A 22,764-nucleotide genomic window follows, 5' to 3' on the forward strand; every position below is an offset into this window, starting at 1 on the left:
GGAGGACAATTGTGTGAGTTTGTTCTCTTTTTTCCACCACTTACGTTCTAGGGATTAAACTCAGGTTGTCAAATTTGGCAGCATCTATCCTACTCACTGACTATAGAAGGAAACAAGGTCTTACTCTATAGTTAGAACTAGGTATATAAACCAGGCTGGTTTTGAACTTGGGCCAATCCTCCCAGCTCTGCTTTCGGACTGCTGGGATAACAGGCATGTCCACCACACCAGGCTGGCATGTTTTTCCACTAGGCCTTAGATTAAAACTCAAAATCATTCAAATCCCGTGATGAGTCTCTGGTAACACGGCACTATGACTTGTGTATGAAGAGTTCTTCCCAAACCTTCATGTGTTGAAGGCTTCTTCCCTACATGGGAGATAATGCTGAGAGGGGACCGGATGCTGAGAGACCTTAACAGTGGGAGCTATAACATAAGGGCAAATCTTATCTTAGCCTTGGGAGGCGGTACAAAGGAGGTGAAGCCAGCTGGAATAACTAATTCCCTGGGAGCTGGTGGTGGAAAGACACACCTTGTCCCCACGCCTTTCTGTAAGGTCCACCATGCTCTCTCAGATCCGTGGAGCCAAGTGACTGTGAGGGAAGCCTCTGAAACCGTGAGCCCAGAGACGTCTTCCTCCTTTCCGGTTCCTCTCCGGTTTTGGTCACAGTGACCAGAAGCTGAAGCTAACTCAGATGAAATAAAAGATGCATGGAGCAGAAAATGGAAAGAACCGCGAGGAGTCTGATTAGAACCTCAAGCCTCGTGTATAGAACCTGCTATATTTATACTGCACAGGGCTGAGCTGCTCTCGCTATGCTTGCTGGACAGTACCTGGTGTAAGGGTATTTGGATGTATGTTACACTTAATATAAAACGCCTATAAAAAAACTGCTGAAGGGAATGGATATATGTGACATTAACAATGGTGTCTCCCCACGGCTTGAATTTTTCCAATTCTCCCTAAGCTTGCGGTAAGCCATTCTCAATAGCGAGATGGCTACAGGGACCCCCCTACCAGGTTCTGGCTGATGCCTCCTCTCAGGTGCAACTACGACAGTTATCTGACTTGGGGTAGGAACATGGACCGGCTTCTGGTCTAGGAGGGGTATATGGTGGCATTTGTGGCTGACTTCTGCAGACATCCTAGTACACCAGGTACTTATTCCTACCCACCCTATAGTTTCAGAAAGCAGCACAGCGAGGCTCCCTCCACTACATCCAGATCAAGTTTGGCTCCTTCAGTCAGGGGACTGATTCTTCAGCACTCGGGTCCTCTAGAAATGTAACTCCTATCCAAGTTCCCCTGGCGCGCGGCTCAGCTCCTTATCTGAGCCGCAGAGCTGTCCTTTGCAACAGGAAAGAACTCATCTGTCTGCCTTTCAATCCTAGGCCTGAGGGCGTCATTACCCTTGTCCCTCCGGGAGCTGACTTTGCTCCCTGCTCCAGAGGTAATTCGTCCTTTAGTGCTATGCCACTCTTGCTTTTTAGATCGCCCCTTTGAGGGGGTCACGAGTTGGGGCGTCACCCTGGGGTGGCAGAGGGGGAGGAGACGCGCTCCTCAGGTCCCGCGCCGCCTATTTCCGGGCCGAGCTGCTGGGCGGGGCTGCTGCCGGGACCCGGTGGTGGTGGTGGTGGTGGTGGTGGTGGCAGCGACGAGTCGACCTGCGGTGGCCACGACGCGGAGCAGCGGGCGGCGTAGTCATGGCAGGCTGCTGCTCCGTGCTCGGGGCTTTCCTGTTCGAGTACGACACGCCGCGCATCGTGCTCATCCGCAGCCGTAAAGTGGGGCTCATGAACCGCGTGGTGCAGCTGCTCATCCTGGCTTACGTCATCGGGTGAGCGGGCCTGGGGAGGGGCCGCGGCTGGGGGCAACCCAGACTGTCGGGACCTGGCAGCGCCCCCTTGCTCGCTCTCTGGGTCTGGGGCACTTGCTGAGCCGGCCAAGCCCCTCCTCCCCGAGTTCAAGGGGCGGCGACACGCCCTCGCCGGGCTGGAACCAGCTTGAACAGGACACTGGGGACTACTGGATGTCCTGGGAGCTAAGCCTCGTTTTAGCTAGACTGTCACCCCATCTTTCTCGCATCCTTCCCTCGTTACTTCTTGCTTCATGATGCGCCTTGGCTTGGTGGAGGGGCAGGGCAGAGAGGGCTTAACTCTCTGCTTCACGGACTTCTCTTCGGTTCCTTTTCAAACTCGGACAGAAACCAAGGCTTGTGATTTTCATTTGGTACTTTCTGGGTCTGTGGTTTCTGTTCCCTTAAGAAGCTTCTGATAACCCAGTATCCTTGAGATGTCACACTTCCCAAAAGTGTCCCAAGGTCACTTCCTTTGTTTTGTTGGATTGGTTGGGAATCCAACCCGCCTGATTTTGATTCTAAACTCTGCTCTTCGTTTACTGTTTATATATACCCTCCCATCACTAGGCATTATTAAGTGTTTAATTTTAATTGGATGCACCTGTAAGGATGTAATACACCCCAGGAGAGATGGTGAACCTTACCTTGCCTCCTGGGCCCAATTTCAAGGTATTCAAGTGTCAACAGCTGCTAGTGTGACAGGTGGATCTGTTTTCTTATTAAAGGGCCTATAAAGCACGGGTCCCCAAACAACACATTGGAGTCACTTAGGGGTCCACAAAAAACACAGATAGATTCACAAACTGACTCAGAGCTGTAAAACCTCTGTGCCTGACCACACTCCCCTGAGAAAGCATTGTGTGGCCTTAGGTATATGAAATAGGTACACAGGTGGCTGGAGAGATGGCCCAGTGGTTAAGAATGCCTAAGATACAGCCTTTAATCCTAGCACTGGTGAGGGACAGGTAGGCAGATATCTGTGAGTTCAAAGCCAGCCTGGTCTACATAGTTTCAGGACAACCAGAATTATTACAGTGTCCCAACTAAATAAATCAACAGGTCTCCTGCTTTGGTGTTAGGTCTGGAACCTGTTCAGACCGCCTAAGGGCATTCAGAAGAATTCGGAGGAGTGTCCCCTCACAAGGTTGTAGGTTCCACCATATGGAAGCAGTAGACACTAGATAAGACTCGCCGAAGCTGGAGGTGGCAGTAAGCAGTATGTCTGCAATCCCAGTATTCATGGGGCTGAGGCAGGAGAATGTTAGTTTGAAGCTCTCCTGGGCTACGTGAGCCCCTGTCTCCAAAAACGTCCTCTTTAGCATGAGGCCTTGGAGTCATTCAGTCACCGGTACCTGAAAAACCCCTGGCCAGTATCTATTTTTTTTAAGATTTTTTTGTTATTTTTATGCATATGAATACACTGTAGCTGTGCAGATGGTTGTGAGCCTTCATGCGGTTGTGGAGAATTGTATTTAGGACCTCTGCTCGCTCCAGTCAACCCACTCCCTCAGTCTCTGACGGCTCCGGCCCAGAGACTTATTTATTATATATATGTAAGTACACTGTAGCTGTCTTCAGACACACCAGAAGAGGGCGTTAGATCTCATTACAGGGGTTGTAAGCCACCATGTGGTTGCTGGGATTTGAACTCAGGACCTTCGGAAGAGCAGTCAGTGCTCTTAACCGCTGAGCCCTCTCTCCAGCCCTCCGGCCAGTATCTAAATGCGGATTAGATTAAGTCTCTGGAGTGAATAGTTCCAGTGTTCGGGATGAGCTCTCCAGTACTGAGCCGTGCTGCTAGCTGATTAAATAACTTGGATTGGAGTATCTGGAATCAGGTGCTCACTGGTAGCTTTGAGCTCTCGGCTTTTGTTTTCCTGGGATAATCTGTTCACCCATAAGATTCTGTGGCTGTTGTCCTTGGAAGAGGGCCACATGCAGCCACTGAATGCTCAAGCTGTCTCAATTAAAATGCACTCAAACTAAAACCAAAACCAAAAACAACCAAAAAAAACACACGAGGTTTTATTTTTGATATGGTACACACCAAAAAAGTAAAATCCCAGATCAGTGCTTTTCCCCTGAGGTACCAAAGGCCTTCTGCATACCAGACAAGCTTTGTGCTATTGTTTGTTTAAATGTTGATTTTAATCTGTGTATGAGTGCAGGAACATGCCACAGCACACGAGGAGGCCAGAGGACACCTTTTAGAAGTCAGTTCTCTCCTTCCATTGTGGGTTCCAGGGATGGAACTCGGGTCCTTAGACATATGTGGAGATGGCTTTTACCCGCTGAAACCATCTCACCAGCAAGGAGGTTGTGGGGCTTGTGGGTTGGACAGGTTCATGTAGCCTAGGCTATCCTACTCACTCTGTAACCAAGGATGACGAGACTGGACTCCCAATCCTGTCTCCACCTTCCAAGTATGGGGATTACACTACCAAGGTGTACAGTACCAAGTCCAGTTCCAGTCTAATACTTTAGAAATTGATGATGTCTCAGGGTGGTGGTGGCACAAGTCTTTAATCCCAGTGCTCAGGAAGACAGAGGCAGGATCTCTGAGTTCCAGGACAGCCCGTTCTATAGAGTGAGTTTTGGGACAGTCGGGGCTACACAGAGAAATCCTGTACCATCCCGTCCACTATTCCTCCCCCAATTTTTTTTCTATATTGGACCACATAAAATATGTCATTAGTTTTACCTGTTCCTTTTTTTTTTTTTTTTTTTTTTTTAAAGACAAGATCTGTGATTATCTGGCCAGTAACCTAGGCTGGTCTTGAACTCAGAAATCTGCCTGCCTCTGCCTCCGCCTCCCAAGTGCTGGGATTAAAGGCGTGTGCCACCACGCCCGGTCAAGTGCAGGGCTTTATAAGCACGCTTCATCACACCTGGCTTTTCTGTGTTAACTTCCTGATTTCATTACTCTTGGTGAAAGTGCAATCTCTTTGTGCATGAGGGAATTCTGCGGAAAGACTTGCCCAGAATTCCCAGTGATCTTACTCATGTGATGAGGAAATAAGTAAACCCGTGATGATGGTGTCATCCCTCATTCCTGGATTCAGCAACTCAGTGTACTGGGTCATAAAACCCACAGTCTTTCTGCCCTCACATCTCCATCAGAGCAGACTACAGGGAAGCATTAGCGCCCTGCAGAAGAGGGCTCGGTGGGAGAGAAACCATCTTTAGGATGGGCAGAGGATTGGGGATGGCTTATATCAAACAAACCCAGGAGGAAGTAACCCAAGAGCCAGGCAGTGGTGGCGCACACCTTTCATCCCAGCACAGAGTAGGCAGAGGCAGGTGGATCTCTGAGTTCAAGGCCAGCTTGGTCTACAGAGTAGGTTCCAGGACAGCCAGAGCCACAAAGGGAAACCCTGTTGAAAAAAAGAAAGAAAGAGAGAGAGAAAGAAGGCTGGAGAGATGGCTCAGCGGTTAAGAGCACTGACTGCTCTTCCAGAGGTCCTGAGTTCAATTCCCAGCAACCACATGGTGGCTCACAACCATCTGTAATGTCATCTGAAGCCTTTTTCTAGTGTGTCTGAAGACAAGACAACTACAGTGTACTCATATACAATATAAAATAAATAAGTAAATCTTTTTTTTAAAAAAAGGAAAGAAAGAAAGAAATAGAAAAGGTAACCAAAATACCTATTTCTGAAGTCTTTTGAGGGTGTATCTGAAACAACATAGACTGGTGTTCGGTAGCAATGTGACATCAGCTCTTGGCAGGGTTTAGATTGCTCTGCACTGATTATTACCCTTGCCTCATTAACTTATCTCACTGCAACCCTGTGAAGTTCTGTTATCCTTCTCAGTGTAAAGGCAGGACGCAGAGCAGTTAAGTGACCCAGTGACCCAGTGGCCCCAGCACTCAGCAGGTGCCTTCAGGTTTGTAGTTAATCAGGCCAGCAGCAATGCCCTTACTTGAGAAGGAAGGAGCAGAAGAAGGTGACCTGAATAGAATTCCTAGGAAAAAGGAAGACAGGACTGTAAAAGTTTCCCGAGGGGCTGAGGTGAGCTCAGACGGTGAAGTCCTCAAAGCACAAGCTGGAGGACCAGAGTTGGACCCCCAGAACAAGGTGCTGGATCACACGCCTGTAATCCCAGCCCTGGGGAGGCAGACACAGGTCCCTGGGGCTCGATGGCTAGTCTAATCATCCAGCCCCAGTAAGATCCTGTCACAGAAAAACAAGGTGGAAGCCAGCCATGGAGGTGGTACATGTCCTTAATCCCAGCACTCAGGAGGCAGAAACGGGTGGATTTTAGGGAGTTCAAGACCAGACTGATCTACATAGGAAATTCCAGGCCATCCAGAGCTACGCGATAAGACGGCCATATCAAAACCCAAGTGGATGTCTTAGGAGCAAGAACACCTGAGGCTGCTCTCTGGTCTATATACGCAATTACAAACACAAATTCCCAGAGCAGAACATGGTGCATGCTTGGGAGACTGAGGCAAGGGGTCATCTTAAGTTCAAGGCCAGCCTGGGCTATCTAGTAAATACCATCATGGTCTACATAGCAAGACTATGTCTGAAAAAGTGCTTGCTAGCCTGATATAGAAGTGCATGCCTTTAGTCCCAGCAGTTGGGAGGCAGGGGTAGGCAAATCTCTGTGAGTTCAGGCTAGCCTGGTCTACAGAATGAGTTCCGGAATAGCCAGGGCTACCCAGAGAAGCTCTGTCTCACCCCCCCAAAACAAACAAACAAACAAATCAAAGTGATTGCTAGGCAAGTCCAACAACTTGAATCTGGTCCCCGGAATCTACGAGGGAGATCAACAAGTTGCCCTCTGACTTTTGCCATGTGAGCCTACACACAAATACCCTCACACCACCATACAAACCAACCAACAGCTGGGTAGAGTGGCTCACTCCTATAGTCCCAGCACTTGGGAGTCTGAGGTGGGAGGATTGCTACCTGGGAATTTGAGCCTAACCTGAGCCTCATAGCCTGTACCAGACCTGCCAGGGCTACATAGCAAAAGTTTGTCTTAAACAACCAAAGTTGCCCAAAAGATAAGATTCTCTTGTCTATAAACAATAGTGGCTCCAGAGTTTCTTCTGGCTTGGGTTCAAATCCCTACTCTGCCACATGCTAGCTATATATATGACCTTAGGAAGGTTTGGCTTAACCATTCTTTTTTTCTTTTTCTTTTTTTCTTTTTCTTTTTTTTTTTTTTTTTTTTTTGTTTTGTTTTGTTTTGTTTTCCGAGACAGGGTTTCTCTGTATAGCCCTGGCTGTCCTGGAACTCACTCTGTAGACCACGCTGGCCTCGAACTCAGAAATCCGCCTGCCTCTGCCTCCCGAGTGCTGGGGTTAAAGGCATGCGCCACCACTCCCGGCTGGCTTAACCTATCTTTGTCTCTGTTCCCATCTCTATAAATTATAAGTAACAATAATGCCATGTGCCTCATAAAATGGTCAGAATTAAATGACCTACTGTGTGTCAATCAAGTGGAAACTGTTGTTATAATAACCTACTATTATATTATACTATTATTGATTCTGGTAGATCGTAGTGTGTAGAGGCTATTTGGACATCCAGTAATAAGAGTAGTGTTCACTGTGCATCTCTTGGAGCTTGTGACTGTGTTGGCTGACCACAGCGTTCATTTCTCACATAATAACCAGTGGGGCTACAACGCCCATTTACAATCGTGGAGTGTAGAAGTTTGGCAGCTTTTACCAGTCACAGAGTAAATGCCACCCGTTAGCCCTATGGCTCTCAGATACTCCCCGGTGTCAGGTTGACTTTACTGTTCCTGTGGCCTACTGTCTTTCTCAGGTGGGTGTTCGTGTGGGAAAAGGGCTACCAGGAAACGGACTCTGTGGTCAGCTCGGTGACAACCAAAGCCAAAGGTGTGGCTGTGACCAACACTTCTCAGCTTGGATTCCGGATCTGGGACGTGGCCGACTATGTGGTTCCCGCTCAGGTATGTCTTGCTGTGTACATCTGTACACAGGGAAGCACCTTGCTGGTTTGCTCAAAATATAGTGAGTGGCCAGAGTTTGCCACCTCCCGGCCCTGGTTGTTTTAGCCCAAGAAGGCAGTACAGCCAGATCTCTCTGGGATGTTATTTTTCCCACAGAACCCTTGAGAGCTCTACAGCGCTGTAGTGTGGCTAGCTCCAACCCAACACTCTGTCTTTTCCACACCTTCATGCCTCTGGGCTCCCAAGAGTAAGGAAACAAAGGTCTTTAGTCCTAGGAAGTGAGGCAAGAAATAACCCCTTCTGCCTTATGGCTCTGCTTTCTTATTTTATGCCCACAAGGTAAAGCTTGTTGGAGGGTATAAAACAAACAAAACAAAACAATCCCACCGCAGTTAAAGATCACACACCCAAACTAGAAGGAAATGATCCCATGATTCCGCCAGGAACAGGGAATTAAATTGCTGTGTGAGCCATCCTCATCTATATACTGTTAAGCCATACAGATGCACGTTAACATTTTGGTCTCTTTTTCAAGAGGTGGATGCTCGCACATGCTGGGCAAGCGCTTGATGCTCGCTTGTACATGCTAGGCAAGTGCTCTGCTGCTGTGCCAAACCTCCAGCCCAAAAGCTGTGTTAAACATTCACTCGGCTATGTGCTGCTTGGCCAATCCCTAGCCTCGAGTCTCCTTCCACACAGCTGATGTGCTGCTGGGCTGGTGTGTTGGATTGAGCTGTGAGCACTTGACTTAGAACTAGGGGAGAGAGAGAGAGAGAGAGAGAGCGAGCGAGCGAGCAAAGACTTCAGCTAGTGTCTTAAAGTGTGTTGGTTTCCCTGCCTTCTCAGGAGAAAAGTGTCCAGAGAAAAGGCAGAACTAATGAGACAGGAAAAGGAAATGGTCTGCCAGGCACAGTGATGTATGCCTTTAATCCCAGCACTCTAAAAGGCCAGGGCAAGCAGATCTCTCTAAATTTCAAGGCCAGACTGGTCTACACAGTGAGGTAGTGAGTCCCAAGCCATTCAGAGCTACACCTTGAAGCCCTGTCTCAAAACTTTAAAATGAGTTGGAGCCTGCTGGAGAGATGGCTCAGCGGTTAAGAGCACTGACTACTTTCCCAGAGGTCCTGAGTTCAATTCCCAGCAACCACATGGTGGCTCACAACCATCTGTAATGAGATCTGATGCCCTCTTCTGGTGTGTCTGAAGGAGAGAGACAGTGTACTCACATACATAAAATAAATAAATCTTTGAAAAAAAAATGAGTTGGAGCAGGTGGTGGCAATGGGGTGGTCCTTTGGTTTGTACCAATCTCAGGAGAGAGGTGGTGACTTCCAACCTTGTATCAGACTCTGGGGTTGTCACACCAGCCCTCTGCTGAACCCGAAAGGGGAAGTCCAGCCAGCTGCTGTGCTCTGTCAAACAACTGGACTGGACTGTGGGGGTGGGGGTTAGGGGTGGGGTTCCCTGGGGCTCTCTTCCTGAGCTGTCTCTATGGATGAACCATAACTACCACATCCATTTAATGCATCAGCAGACTGAGAGAGAGGAGTAATAGGAAACAGAACGTGGCCTACACCCAGCTGTGCAAGTCTAACTGGAGGAGGCTCACAAGCAAGGCTTCTATTGGCAGCAGATAAAGGGGTGTCTCTAAGTAGCCAGAAAGGAGACGAGGTGCCGGGAGAGAGACTGCTGCCTCACCTCTCTTGCAGAGTGTTCACCATCTCTCTTACCCAGGGGTGGGGATGCCAATTGATACCTCACATGGCTCCTCAAGCTGACTCTCCTCCTTTTGAGGGGAATATGAGATGCTGGAAGCTTCTAGCAGCCCTTGAAAGTCCCAAGCAGACGCTGGAGGGTGGGGGTGGGGTGGGGCGCATCTACTCCGAATCTTCCGGGGTCTCTGTCTGAGAAGGTCATAATTAGCAGCCCCTCTTTCTTCTCTGCAGAGAATTGCTTTCTAGAAACTCTGGGTTGACTCCTTTGTATCTACAAGGAGGAAAAAAATAAACTTCAAAAAAAGGGAAATGTCTGGGGGGCTAGAGAGATGGCTCAGCAGTTCAGAGCCCTGGCTGCTCTTCCAAAGGACCTGGGTTCAGTTCCCAGCACCTCCATGGTGGCTCACAACCATCTGCAACACCAGTTCGAGGGGGATCTGATGGCCTCTTCTGACCTCTGCCAGTCCTATTATGTTACTGGCTGACAGTCTCTTCTCTAGAGTATTTTAATATTTGTTTGTTTTTGAAAGTCTCACTATGCTGCCCTGATTAACCTAGAACTCGCTATATAACCAGGTTGGCCTTGAACTCATGGATCCTTCTGCCTCTGCTTCCTGCTCAGGATAAAGGCATATACCACCACATCTAGCCTTTAGCATGCTTTAAAAAAAAAAGTGCCTGTGTGTGTACCTGTAGTATACCATGTGTGTGCAGTACCAGCTGAAGTCAGAAGATGGCATCAGATCCCCTGGAGCTGGTGTTGCTGATGGTTGTGAACTGCCATGTAGGTTGCTGGGAACTGAACCCAAGTTCTCTGGAAGAGCAGTCAGTACTCTTAACCGCCAAAGCATCTCTCCAACCCATAATTGTGTGGAATTGGAAACTGAGCCCAGAGCCTTGCAACTGGTAGGCTAGTTCTACGACCAAGCTATATCCCCACTGTCTTTAGCATGTTTTGGAGGTTTATATATGTAGCAAGCGCACATCAGCATCTCATCACGTTTATGGCCAAATGCTAATTCCATTGAATGTATAGACCACGGCTGGTTTTCCAGCCAGTTTAGGCCTTTGGCTTGTTTCTACCTTTTTCCTGTTGTGAAAGTGCCTGCCATTAGGAACATTTTGGGGCAGCTATCTGTCTCAGGTGCTTTTTTTAACTCCTTGTTTTATCAGAGGTTATAAACCCCCGTGGAGGATGAACGAGGGACCATAGGTCAGTTTTTTAAATTGTGTTGTTATAATAATAATAATAATAGTAAATAATAATAATATTTTTAGATGTTTGAGAGTTTTGCGTAGATAGGTCAGAAGAGGCATCAGATCCCCTGGAACTGATCTTGGATCCTTTGCAAAGGCAGCCTCTGTTCCTAACCTCTGAGCCATCTCTCCATCCCCTTCACTTATATTCCTAAGGAAATTTCTGGATGGATGTAATGGTGCACACCTGACTGTGGAGACAGGAGGATCAGGAGACCAAGGGCAGCTTGGGTTGTATACACTGTGAGGCCACCCTGGGTTACGTGACACGCTGTCTCAGCCACCCCTCCTCCATACATAAAAGGGACTTTCTCTGTCTCTCTCTCTCTCCTTTTTTTAATGTCCTCTTGACTTCTAGTCTTCTATTTTTAAATACGCAAATGCTTTCTCTTTTTTTTTTAGGTATATTTTATTTGATTTTATGTGTAAAGGTGTTTTGCCTTGCATTTATATCTGCACACCTCTTTCGTGCCCGGTGCCTGTGAAGGCTGGAAAAAGGTGTCAGGTCCTTTGGAACTAGAGTTACTGACACTTGTGGGCCGCCATCTGGATGCCTGGAATTGAACTCAGCTCCTCTGAAGAGCAGCCAGTGCTCTTAACCACTGAGCCATCTCTCCAGCCCCATCTGACTTTCTTTATAGCCCCACTCAGCTCTCCTTAGGGTGACTCAATAGGGTTCTCTCCACAGGAGGAAAACTCCCTCTTCATCATGACCAACATGATCGTCACCGTGAACCAGACGCAGGGTACCTGTCCAGAGGTAAGTGGCTCTATGGGAAGAGCGCCCTCAGGCTTCACACCCACATCTACTCCTGGTAAAGTGTGTACTGTGTACAGAGCACATGGGAACTTGTCTACATTCATCCCTTTTCCAGATTCCTGATAAGACCAGCATTTGTGATTCAGACGCCAACTGCACTCTTGGCTCCTCGGACACCCACAGCAGTGGTAGGAATGAGTAGCCTGAGCAGCTGGGACGTCTCAGCAGATGCTGGACCAGGGGACGGTGGCTTCTGATGACATCACACTTCCGGTGGCATGTCTGCAATAGAGAAATTGCAGAAATAAGAATCTGCCCCACCCCTGCCTCTATCCCCCACCCCCACCTGGGATACAGCTCAGTGGTAGAGCACAGGCTTAGCTTAGATGAACCCAGGGTTCTAGCTCACCAGCAGAGAAGACCCCCCTCCCCCTGCTACATGAACCTGGGGGAACCTGGTATAAAAGCAGATCCAGGGGCCTTCTTAGCCTTTACCTGGGTTGTGGCAGACAGCCCAGATGGTGCCCCTTCTCTGTGAGTTGGTGTCACTTCAGTAGACATGTGGCCAGCCCTGAGGGAGCCTTCTTGTTCCACTTGTCTTTTTTTTAAAGACACTATCTAAATCCTGTAAATTACTGAAGATGGCTGCCCATAATCCCCTGGGTCTCATACTGTACTGCTACACAAGGGTAAAAAGATGGGCAACAAGACCCCTGTGCTTCCCAGCCCTGTCCTCTCTTCGCAGGAATTGGGACTGGAAGGTGTGTTCCATTCAACACGTCTGTGAAGACCTGTGAGGTGGCTGCATGGTGCCCAGTGGAGAATGATGCTGGTGTGCCAACGTGAGTCCTACCCCAGGCTCCCATAGCCTTGATTCTCAGCCTGGAGGGAGGTGACAGAGAGGGTGAGGTGAGCCCCTGTGCTGGATATTTTTTTTTCTTTTTTTCTTTTTTTTTTGGTTTTCCGAGACAGGGTTTCTCTGTATAGCCCTGGCTGTCCTGGAACTCACTCTGTAGACCAGGCTGGCCTCGAACTCAGAAATCTGCCTGCCTCTGCCTCCCGAGTGCTGGGATTAAAGGCGTGCGCCACCACGCCCGGCTGCTGGATATTTTTTTGTGTGCACTCTTGTCCCATGAGTCAGGCCACAAGTAGGGCCATTCTTCAATGAGAGGGTGGTTGTCAACCACAGAGCAAGGAGGCCACAAGGGTTTGTCACTTGTGACAAGGCTGCGGGTGACTTACGTGTGCTGGAGCAGTCAGTTGCAGATAGCCAACAGGAAACAGTTCCTGGGGTTTGGTCTTGCTTTTCTTTTTTTTTTTCCCTAGACAGGGTTTCTCTGTGTAGCCCTGGTTATCTTTGAATTCACTCTGTAGACTAGGCTGACTTCGAATTCAGAAATCCACCTGCCTCTGCCTCCCGAGTGCTGGGATTAAAGATGTGTACGACCACCATCCCGCTGGTCTTGTATCTTTTTTAAAGATCCTCAATATGTACTCTGGGATGGCTTTGAATTTTTTTTTGATATTTTTAAAATTGTATGTGTATAATTATGAAGTTTGAAAAATAACTTGCGAGTCAGCCCCCTCCGTCTACCATTTTGGAACAGGAATGGAATTCAAATCCTTTGGCATCACAGCAAGTTATTTACCCACTGAGTCACAGCAGCAACCAAGCCCGAACTCTTTTTTTTTTTTTTTTTAATTTTAAATTTATTTTTTTACACTCTATATTTTATCCACCTGCCCCCATCCATCCTCCGACTGTTCTACATCCCATACCTCCTCCCCACTCCCCTGTCTTCATGTGGATGTCCCCACCCCCTACCCCACCTGACCTCTAAACTCCTTGGGGCCTCCAGTCTCTTTTTTTTTTTTTTGGTTTTTCGAGACAGGGTTTCTCTGTATAGCCCTGGCTGTCCTGGAACTCACTCTGTAGACCAGGCTGGCCTCGAACTCAGAAATCCACCTGCCTCTGCCTCCCAAGTGCTGGGATTAAAGGCGTGTGCCACCACGCCCGGCTCTCCAGTCTCTTGAGGGTTAGGTGCATCATCTCTGAATGAACATAGACCCAGCAGTCCTCTGCTGCATGTGTGTTAGTGGCCTCATATCAGCTTGTGTATGCTGTCTGCTTAGTGGACCAGTGTTTGAGAGATCTCAGGGGTTCAGATTTATTGAGACTGCTGGTCCTCCTACAGGGTCGCCCTTCTCCTCAGCCTTTTAAAGCCTTTCCCTAGTTCACCCCACAGGGGTCATCTGCTTCTGTCCATTTCCTGCCTCAGCTTTCCAAGTATTGGGAACACTGGCATAAGCTATCATAACCTGGCTTTGGGTGTCTCAAGCACCATGCCCACATAACCCCCAACCCCAAGACACACACACACACACACACACACACACACCAGCACAGAAAAGACTGAGCCAGGCTAGGTCTAGGGATCACAGAGTACCAGGTTCCTCTTCCCTCTGCCTTCCTCAGGGTAGCCTCCTCTGCATCCCTGGGCTTATGTCTCCCATCCTGGATGTGCAGTCTGGACCTGTCCATCACTGTGTCACCCGTGACCCTCCTCAACCCATAAGCATGGCTTCTCAGCTTGGACTTGGGTCCCATACCTGCCTCAGGCGCTAGGTCTGCCATCAGTACAGCCCAAAACGTACAGGCTAAGGCAGGGGGAAGGAGGCCTAGCTTCCAAAGGAAACTGGGAACTCTGTTGCCAAGGAAAAGAGGTGGGGAAATTGCCAAAGCAAGGTCATAAACAACAGCTGGTTCTAGGGGCCCTGAACACCATCTTCCCGGTCACATCTGGGCTTAGCATAGGTGGAGGCAGAGGCTGCACGTAGAGACCTGCATGGAGCCTGCGTTTCTGTGGTGTTCAGTCCTATGTGAGACCGGAGGAGCAGGAAGTTATGGCACTCGGCCTGGATGAACGACCACTGGGAGAAACCTGGTGGCTCAGGCACAGGAGAAGTACCAAGAGGAGAGGGATCCTGGGGTATGGGTCCTGGGAAGCATCTTTGGTAACAGTAGTCTCCAGCACTGGGGCCGCTGGCCACTTGCTGCAGTTGAGGTTTGTGAAGTACTGGGTCTAAAGTCATGTGTACTATTGATGTGACATGTTATAGGTTCCAAAAATTATGACTAAGGCACATGGCATAAAACCTGATTCACATTTGATGTTAGCCATGTCATATTACATGCTGGGACAGTATATACTAAATGTCACTTTCTTTCTACATTTAAAAAAATTGGGGGGGGGGGGGGGGACAGGGTTTCTCTGTTTAGCCCTGGCTGTCCTGGAACTCACTTTGTAGACCAGGCTGGCCTCGAACTCAGAAATCTGCCTGCCTCTGCCTCCCAAGTGCTGGGACTAAAGGCGTGCACCACCAGGCCTGGCTCATTTAAAATTTCCTAAAGAGGCAGGGCATGATGGTGCATGCTTTTAATCCCAGCACTCAGGAGGCAGAGGCAGATCTCTTGTGAAATCGAGGCCAGCCTGGTCTATGTAGTGAGTTCCAGGACAGCCAGGGCTATGTAAAGAAGCCTTCTCTCAAAAACACAAATTAATTAGTTAATTATATTTCTTAGAGATTCTTCTTAGAAAATACATGTATATGTGTATCAAGTGCCTGTGGTATCCAGATAATCTGGAGTTACAAGCAGCTGGGATCCACCTGACCTCAGGCGAAAGAGCCCTTAACTGCTGAGCCGTCTCTCACCCTCTCCTTTACTTAAAAAAAGCTTCTCAAATGATAATATAATTATACCATTTCCCTCCCTTCATCCATCCACTCCTCCTGTATAACTCTACCCCAGCTCCCTCTCAAAATCAGAGATGCATGTTTTTCTTTCTTTTGCTACTGTTTTACACACACACACACACACACACACGCACAAACACACACACACAAATACAACCAGCTCTGCTGACTGGGCCAGTAAGTTGGCCCAGTAGAAAAGGACACTTGCAGCTGAGCCGAGTTCTAGCCCTGGAACCCTCATGGTTGAAGGCAAGAACCAGCGTGCACATGGTCATCTGAGCTTCTATGCTTGTGCACACGATGAATTTTTTTGTGTAAATGTGGTCTCCAGAAAACTTGCAGAAGTATGGTGTAGAGCAGTCATGCTGGTGCATGCCTGTGATTCAGCACTCAGGAAGAAGCTCAGGCAGGAGGGTGGTAAGTCCAGGACCAGTCTGGGATATATGGACTCTGTCTGAAGAAATAATTCATGCTGGGCTGTGATAGTGCACGTCTTTAACCCCAGCACTCAGGAATCGAGGGCAGGTAGGATCTCTATGAGTTTGGGGCCAGCCTGGTCTACAGAGTGAACTCTGGGACAGCTAGGAATACACAGAGAAACCCTGTCTGGAAAACTCCAAACACCAGAAGGAGAAGAAATCACAATGTGGCTTAGATTGTGTTTGACAATGTATCTATACCACACAGCACTGTTTCAGGTCAGCTCTGAAGATTCATATACAAAGGTTGTGCGTGTGGCACGGGCTTCTGATCTCAGTGCTGTGGATGTGGACGCCAGGATCCTTTGGGTTCACTGGCCAGCTGGCCTAGTCTGACTGGTGAGCTCCAGGCCAATAAAAGGCCTTGTCTCAGAGGTGAACTGTGTTCATGAGGAAGACACCTCCAGATGTGCATACAGACATAAAGCCTGCATGTCCACACAGCACTCAAAAGAGAGATATCCACTCTTTCTGTCCCTTCCTTTTAATTGAAGAGGAAAGCCTGACTTGGGGTATCTTGGTTATCACCTCCTGATTTGTGTTTCTTACTAGGACTGAGCTCCAAACCACAGACCCTACGGAGACAATAATATTAACTACAAGTTTTAATATCACTTTTTTGGGGGAGTTAAGTGAGAGTAACTCAACTTTAATGAATGCATACAAATTGTGGTATGCCCATACAATGGAATATTACTTTGCCTTGTAAAAGAATCTAGCTCCCCTAAGAACTTTCTTGGAATCAGTGACCCTCCTGGCTCAGTCTACCCAGTGCTCTGGGATAGCAGGGATGGGCCATAATATCTCACTAAAGGGACTCATTTTAAAATGGCTAATCTTTTTTTTGTTTGTTTTTTAAGTTGAATTTCACTTCATTTTTTTTTTGAAAAGGAAAAAAACTTAAAAAGTGTTGCCTGTGGGGTGCACTTGTATTAGGAGGTATGATACGGAAAATGACATTAGTGCAAAAGCCCTGTTGTGACCCCTCCCTCTTGATAAGGAATGGAGACCTTGAGTTTGAATCTGCTCCAGGCCCTCTCAGCATTAGAAAGTGTCTGGCTGGACTTCCCTCATCAGGTGGCCCTCTGTGGCTTTGCTGCTGATGAGGGGCTGAGATTACTGAGTCTATTTATAACTTCAAAAGTCTCACCGGTCTCAGAAGAGGCCTCCTCCACAGAGGGGTCAGACATACATTTTTTTTTCTTTTCTTTTCCTTTTTTTTTTTTTTTTAAAGATTTATTGTTATACATAGGTACACTGTAGCTGTCTTCAGACACACCAGAAGAGGGCATCAGATCTCATTAGGGATGGTTGTGAGCCACCATGCGGTTGTTGGGATTTGAACTCAGAACCTTTGGAAAAGCAGTCAGTGCTCTTAACTGCTGAGCCATCTCTCCAGACCCACATTTCTGAATTCTTACAGAAAAAAAAAAATTCACCCAAGAAACGAGTCCCCTTGGGGACAGACTCACCTTGTTTTGTCAGCCACAGGCTGGTGTGGCACCTTTTAGAGCTTTCTGGCAGTATAGTTTCCTTTACAGCAAGGTCAGAATGTCCCTGCTGGCGAACTCCTCTGTGTTTTGACTTATAAAACCAGATCCAAGGAGCATCCATAACCCATGAACGCTTTAAAGGCAAACTGGAGGCCAGCAGATGCTAGGCAATCATGGTGGCCACAGCCAGCATCCCTTTCATTGAATGCTTTGGGCAGGAAGTTCTGCCTCTTCAGAGGAAGGATCCGGAAGGCCTGGTGACCCTAGTGTGACACAAAAGAGGATAGAAAATGCCAGATGTTTCCATTCTCCTTGCGAGAGTGGCGCTGTAAACTGTCACGCTGTAAACGCATGTGTGTAATAATCAGTACGATTCCTTTTCCAGGCCAGCTTTTTTAAAGGCTGCAGAAAACTTCACCCTCTTGGTAAAGAACAACATCTGGTACCCCAAGTTTAATTTCAGCAAGTAAGTGGGGGCCGGGCAATAGGCATTCACGTGCCTCTTAAAAAGAACTTCTGGCTCTCCCCGAAGCTGCCCTTGCTCAGACTCTCTGCTTCCTCCCCGACTTCAGGAGGAATATCCTCCCCAACATTACCACCTCCTACCTCAAGTCGTGCATTTATAATGCGCGGACCGATCCCTTCTGCCCCATATTCCGTCTTGGCCAAATCGTGGCAGATGCGGGCCACAGCTTTCAGGAGATGGCAGTGGAGGTAGGTGCCAGCATGGTTTTCCTCGCATCTTACCCGCCCCAGCATCCCGGCCCCAGCGTGAGCTTGAGTTCCGAAAGCCTCCCCTGCTTTCCCCACAGGGAGGCATCATGGGTATCCAGATCAAGTGGGACTGCAACCTTGACAGAGCTGCCTCCCACTGCCTGCCCAGATATTCCTTCCGGCGCCTGGACACTCGGGACGTAGAACACAATGTGTCTCCTGGCTACAATTTCAGGTACCGCTCACGCGTTGGGAGGATGCGCACGTGTGGGTCAAGCCCAAGTCGCATTGAGAGACCTGTCTCACTAAAATATAAGAGGCCGCACTGAGCCGGGCGGTGGTGGCACACACCTTTAATCCCAGCACTTGGGAGGCAGAGGCAGGTGGATTTCTAAGTTCGAGGCCAGCCTGGTCTACAGAGTGAGTTCCAGGGCAGCCAGGGCTATACAGAGAAACCCTGTCTCGAAAAGAAAAAAAAAAAAAAAAGAGAGAGAGAGAGAGAGGCTGCACTGAAACTGGCCAGCTGAAGATGCTGCTGTATCTGTTTCCCTGGGCTCTAGTAACAGATGACACCGAACAGCTCGAAACAACAGAATTTTATTCTTCGATAGTTCTGAAACCAGAAGTCTGTAGGATTATGTTGCTGTGAACTCTGCGGTCTGATGCCGTAAACTCCTGAACCCCCACCATCACCCCAAGTGCTGGGATTAGAGGTGTGCACCCCCCACACCCACCTTCTCTCTTCTTTTTATTTATTTATTTATTTTTTTTTTTTTGTGGTTTTTCGAGACAGGGTTTCTCTGTGTAGCCCGGGCTGTCCTGGAACTCACTTTGTAGACCAGGCTGGCCTCGAACTCAGAAATCCGCCTGCCTCTGCCTCCCGAGTGCTGGGATTAAAGGCGTGCGCCACCACGCCCGGCGGGTTTTTTTTTTTTTTCTCTCTCTCTTCTTTTTATGGACGGCTAGGAACTTGCTGTGTAGACCGGGCTGGTTCGATCTCCTCTTCAAGAACATTAGATTTAGTGTTAACCTTAATCTGGCATGACCTCTCTTTAACTAATTACATCTGCAAAATAAGATCACCTTTGCAGGCCATAGGTGGAGATGAACTTGAGAAGGGGCACTATTAAATCCAGGACACCTGGGAATGTGAGCGAGGCCTGGGAACACCATTGCCATTTTTCAAAAGCAGCCAAATCCTGTGTACAGTTAACGAGCATTTATTTGCTAGGTCAGTTTTCAAAGTAGCCCTTGACTCCCTCTAGTGGTAGCTTGTGGTATCAAATTTGCGTGGGGTAATAAGGCGGCTTTTTTGGGACTAGGGCAGCCATTTGAACTCCCCCCAACCCCCACACCAGGGTGGGATCAGATTTGTATGGTTCTGTCTCTGTCTCAGGGTTCTTAGGGACCACGGTGGAGACCTAAAGCTTGGTTTGGAATCCTAGAACTGAGAAGTTGACGGATCTCACAGGACACCCAGCCTGTCGCCAGCACCAGTTTCACCTGAGGGTCCCAAGCCTGGACCAATAGCATAGAAACTGTGGACCAGATAAATCCCAGGCTTGAGATTTGGACAGAAAGCTAACTAAGGCTGGGGCCGGGCAGGACGGTGGTTGGGGCAAGGTTTCTTCCGGAGCTGTTGAGGATCTAGAATGGAGTGGTTGCATATTTAGGAACTGGTTCACCTTTTAGTTTCCCCGGGCTGCTGGGATTACAGACTTCCCCGGCTTGCATTCTATAGCCTGGAGGGTGAGTTGAGTCAGTGTCTTATCTCAATTGTGTATCTCAATCCAGCCAATGAGACTAAAATGGCAGGTGGTAGCCAGAGGGGGAGCCCTGAGGCGTGGTGTATCCCACCTGGAGCCAAGCTCTAGCCCTGAGGGCTGGCTCAGTCCCCATCCTTCCATGCAGTCTTGTAGATCCCCACTGGCTGACAAGTTCTGTTAGTGCACAGGGTGCCCTGGAGAGAGGCAGGCGACCCAGCTGTATCATCAGGAAGGCCGTTCAGAGCAAGAGGGCTCCCATCCTGGGGTAGGATGCTGGTGGCAGGGGAGTCCCTCTGCATCTCCGGGAGGGGTTCTGGCTCCTCCTGCTACATTGCCTCACATTAACTAGGAGGCTGACCTGGGGAGGGGGGGTGCTTGGTGTCCACGAAGCCACTGGAGCAACTCGTTAACCAAGACAAGTTGTGCCCAGGGACTTGGGTCCTGCGCTAACAGTCTCTACCCCAAGATCCGCACTTATTCTCCGCCCTACCCTCTTTTCCTCCAGGTTTGCCAAGTACTACAGGGACCTGGCTGGCAACGAGCAGCGCACACTCACCAAGGCATATGGCATCCGCTTTGACATCATCGTGTTTGGAAAGGTAGGCCCGCCTCTGAACCCTGCTTGGAGAGAGAAAGCCTCCCACTGTCCTGTTTTCTGTCATCACCCCCATTAGAACACTTTGGTTCTCCTCCTGTCTTCCGCAGGCCGGCAAATTTGACATCATCCCGACCATGATCAACGTTGGCTCCGGCTTGGCGCTCTTAGGGGTGGTGAGTATTTTAGAGTGGTTTCCTTGTCTGGACCTTTCTTACGTCAGCAGCTTAGTGAGCAAGCGCTGTCCTTCCCCTAAACCTCAGACTTGACTCTAGACTGGATGCCGTTTGGGGTGAGGAGAAAGACTCCCTAGAAATCCCACCTCTGAGACCAAGTCGGTTGGTCTCAGTCCAGTCTGATGCAGAGAAACGGAGATGCCATTCCTCCTTGGTAGGTTAGATCTCAGAGGAAGGGGGTCTTATAAAGCAACAGCTAAAAGCATCCTGGTTTATTCTGTGCTAAATCAGGCGACCGTGCTGTGTGACGTCATAGTCCTCTACTGTATGAAGAAGAGATACTACTACCGGGACAAGAAATATAAGTATGTGGAAGACTACGAGCAGGTAAGCACCTGTACCCAGCGCGGCCACGAAGTGTGAGCGCCTTGCCTTTGTCCCTTGTCCCCACGGAGAGCACCGAGCAAAGGCCCTTCTGCCAAGGCTGGCACAGGTCAGCTGATCACCCCAGCAGTTACACCTGTGGTAGCATGGCTTTTCCTCTCCTCAGATAGACTCCCTCTTTAAAACCCAGCTGTGTCTTATCTTCTATTTATCACGGTCACGCCTTGACTGTTGACAATGACTCTCCATCCACGTGGTACTTTCATTCATCCTCAGAACGAGGGTTATGTACCTTACTGTGAGACTCTCCTGAACCAATTGGAGACCCCTCTGTGGCTAAGATCCCCCCACAAGCCCTCAGGAGAGGCACCAAGCCGCTGCCTGCCGTAGGGGGTTAGGGATCTGGTGGCAACACGGGCTGGGCAGTCACTCATTTACCTCTCTTCGCAGGGTCTTTCCGGAGAGACGGACCAGTGATGCCTAACCCTACATTTCAACCCCACTCAGCCCGTGATGCAGAAATATGGGAGACTTGGCTGCTGCATCTGTCGCTCTAGAGAAGGTTCCAGAGTCTCACTCGGTCTCCACTCCACAAATACTCAGGGTTGCCCAAGCACATCTTGTATTGTTTTTTGTGGGTTTTGAGCCCGGGTCCTGCTCTGCAGCTCAGATGGGCTTCAGATTCAAGATGCTCCTGCTTCAACCTCCAGGGGCGCTGGAATCCCACACGTCCATAACAGCACCCACTTCCCACGGGAGTTCTGGCATTTTTACATTTTACAGGTTCATTGTATACATCTCAGGCTGGCCTCAAACTCTAAGACATCCAAGAAACCCTATTAATCTCATTGTGCGTCTGGGGGGGGCGTCATTTGCACACTACACACAGTGGATTTCTGTGTGCTGTTGGCTGGATCACCTGTTGTTTATACAGTGTGAGTGTACTGAGGTAAGGGGAGTATCGGAGCAGAGACACGGCTGTGGCTTATGGACAAGCCCAGTCCTTGGAGGCACAGCAGCTCTGTCCAAGCACTTTATAAGGAAGGAGGCTCCCCCAGGTGCTGTAAGGAGGCCTGGGATATTATTTCTCTTCCCTGTGACCAGAGAAGTTGTCCTTGGAATAAAGGCAGGGTTAGCTTTTCCTTTCATAAGGGCTGTGTTGAAATGACCTAGGACCAAACATTAAAGAAAATAATGTTTTTAAAAGATCCTTGTCTGTGCTGTCTCCCGGCTTGTGAGCCGGATCCGCCTTACATGATGAAAGTTGTCAGCATACAAACAGAGCCACCAAGCAAGGCTGGGGTGGGAGGTCCTTGTGTGGTGTCTGCCTGTTAGTAAGATTAATGTATATGCACATTCTTGCAGTGAAGGTCACTTCCAGGAGTAGCTAGAGTTTCTAACCGCTGCTTCCGTCTCTGCCTGAGGTAAATCCGTGTCCAGAACTTGTACTTCCCAACAGCGGGATAAGTCCTCTTTTTACCTTTCAAAGTTTGCCTTGGCTTTCTGGCTGTAACTACATGCCGCCTCTGTCCTGCCCTGACCCACAGGGCGCTCGCATCCCACACGGCACCCTCCACCATCTCTAAAGAGACTCCTTGCTTTGGAGAGCCTCTTCCTGTCTGTATTTGTGTGTGACAGCCTCTGTAGTAACTCCTACTGTGGGCTAGCCCACCATGCTCAGGAAAGCGCAGGTTGCTTCTGGCAAGAGGTTTTGTTTCTTATGGCGCTGGGGGCAAGACTTATGAAATGGTTTTAAGGAGACTCTGGTTTGTGTTTGTTTGTTTGTTTGTTTGTTTTTGAGACAGGGTTTCTCTGTGTAGCCCTGGCTGTCCTGGAACTCAAGCTGTAGACCAGGCTGGCTTTGAACTCCTAGAA

At 48.8% G+C, this 22,764-nt stretch overlaps 1 protein-coding gene across 1 annotated transcript; it reads left to right on the forward strand.

The window, feature by feature from the left end:
- The first annotated feature begins 1,590 nt into the window (after positions 1 to 1,590).
- On the forward strand, positions 1,591 to 22,095 carry P2rx4 (purinergic receptor P2X 4). The gene is made up of 12 exons (XM_021162832.3): positions 1,591 to 1,838; positions 7,647 to 7,794; positions 11,455 to 11,526; positions 11,642 to 11,714; positions 12,272 to 12,368; positions 17,640 to 17,720; positions 17,827 to 17,968; positions 18,067 to 18,203; positions 20,240 to 20,333; positions 20,440 to 20,505; positions 20,797 to 20,892; positions 21,340 to 22,095. The coding sequence occupies exons 1-12, from the start codon at positions 1,705 to 1,707 to the stop codon at positions 21,364 to 21,366; spliced, it is 1,167 nt and encodes a 388-aa protein (XP_021018491.1). The 5' UTR covers positions 1,591 to 1,704; the 3' UTR covers positions 21,367 to 22,095.
- Positions 22,096 to 22,764: the final 669 nt, after the last annotated feature.

The sequence above is a fragment of the Mus caroli genome, unplaced genomic scaffold, assembly GCF_978045245.1.
Source record: "Mus caroli unplaced genomic scaffold, Mus_caroli_1 scaffold_4, whole genome shotgun sequence".
In the NCBI taxonomy this organism is placed as follows: Eukaryota; Metazoa; Chordata; class Mammalia; order Rodentia; family Muridae; genus Mus; species Mus caroli.

Coding starts and splice junctions, on each gene's coding strand:
- P2rx4 (XM_021162832.3), top strand. CDS start 1,705: ATGGCAGGCTGCTGCTCCGTGCTCGGGGCTTTCCTGTTCGAGTACGAC. Junction 12,369..17,639: donor AATGATGCTGGTGTGCCAAC/GTGAGTCCTACC, acceptor TTCCTTTTCCAG/GCCAGCTTTTTTAAAGGCTG. Junction 17,969..18,066: donor TTCAGGAGATGGCAGTGGAG/GTAGGTGCCAGC, acceptor CTTTCCCCACAG/GGAGGCATCATGGGTATCCA.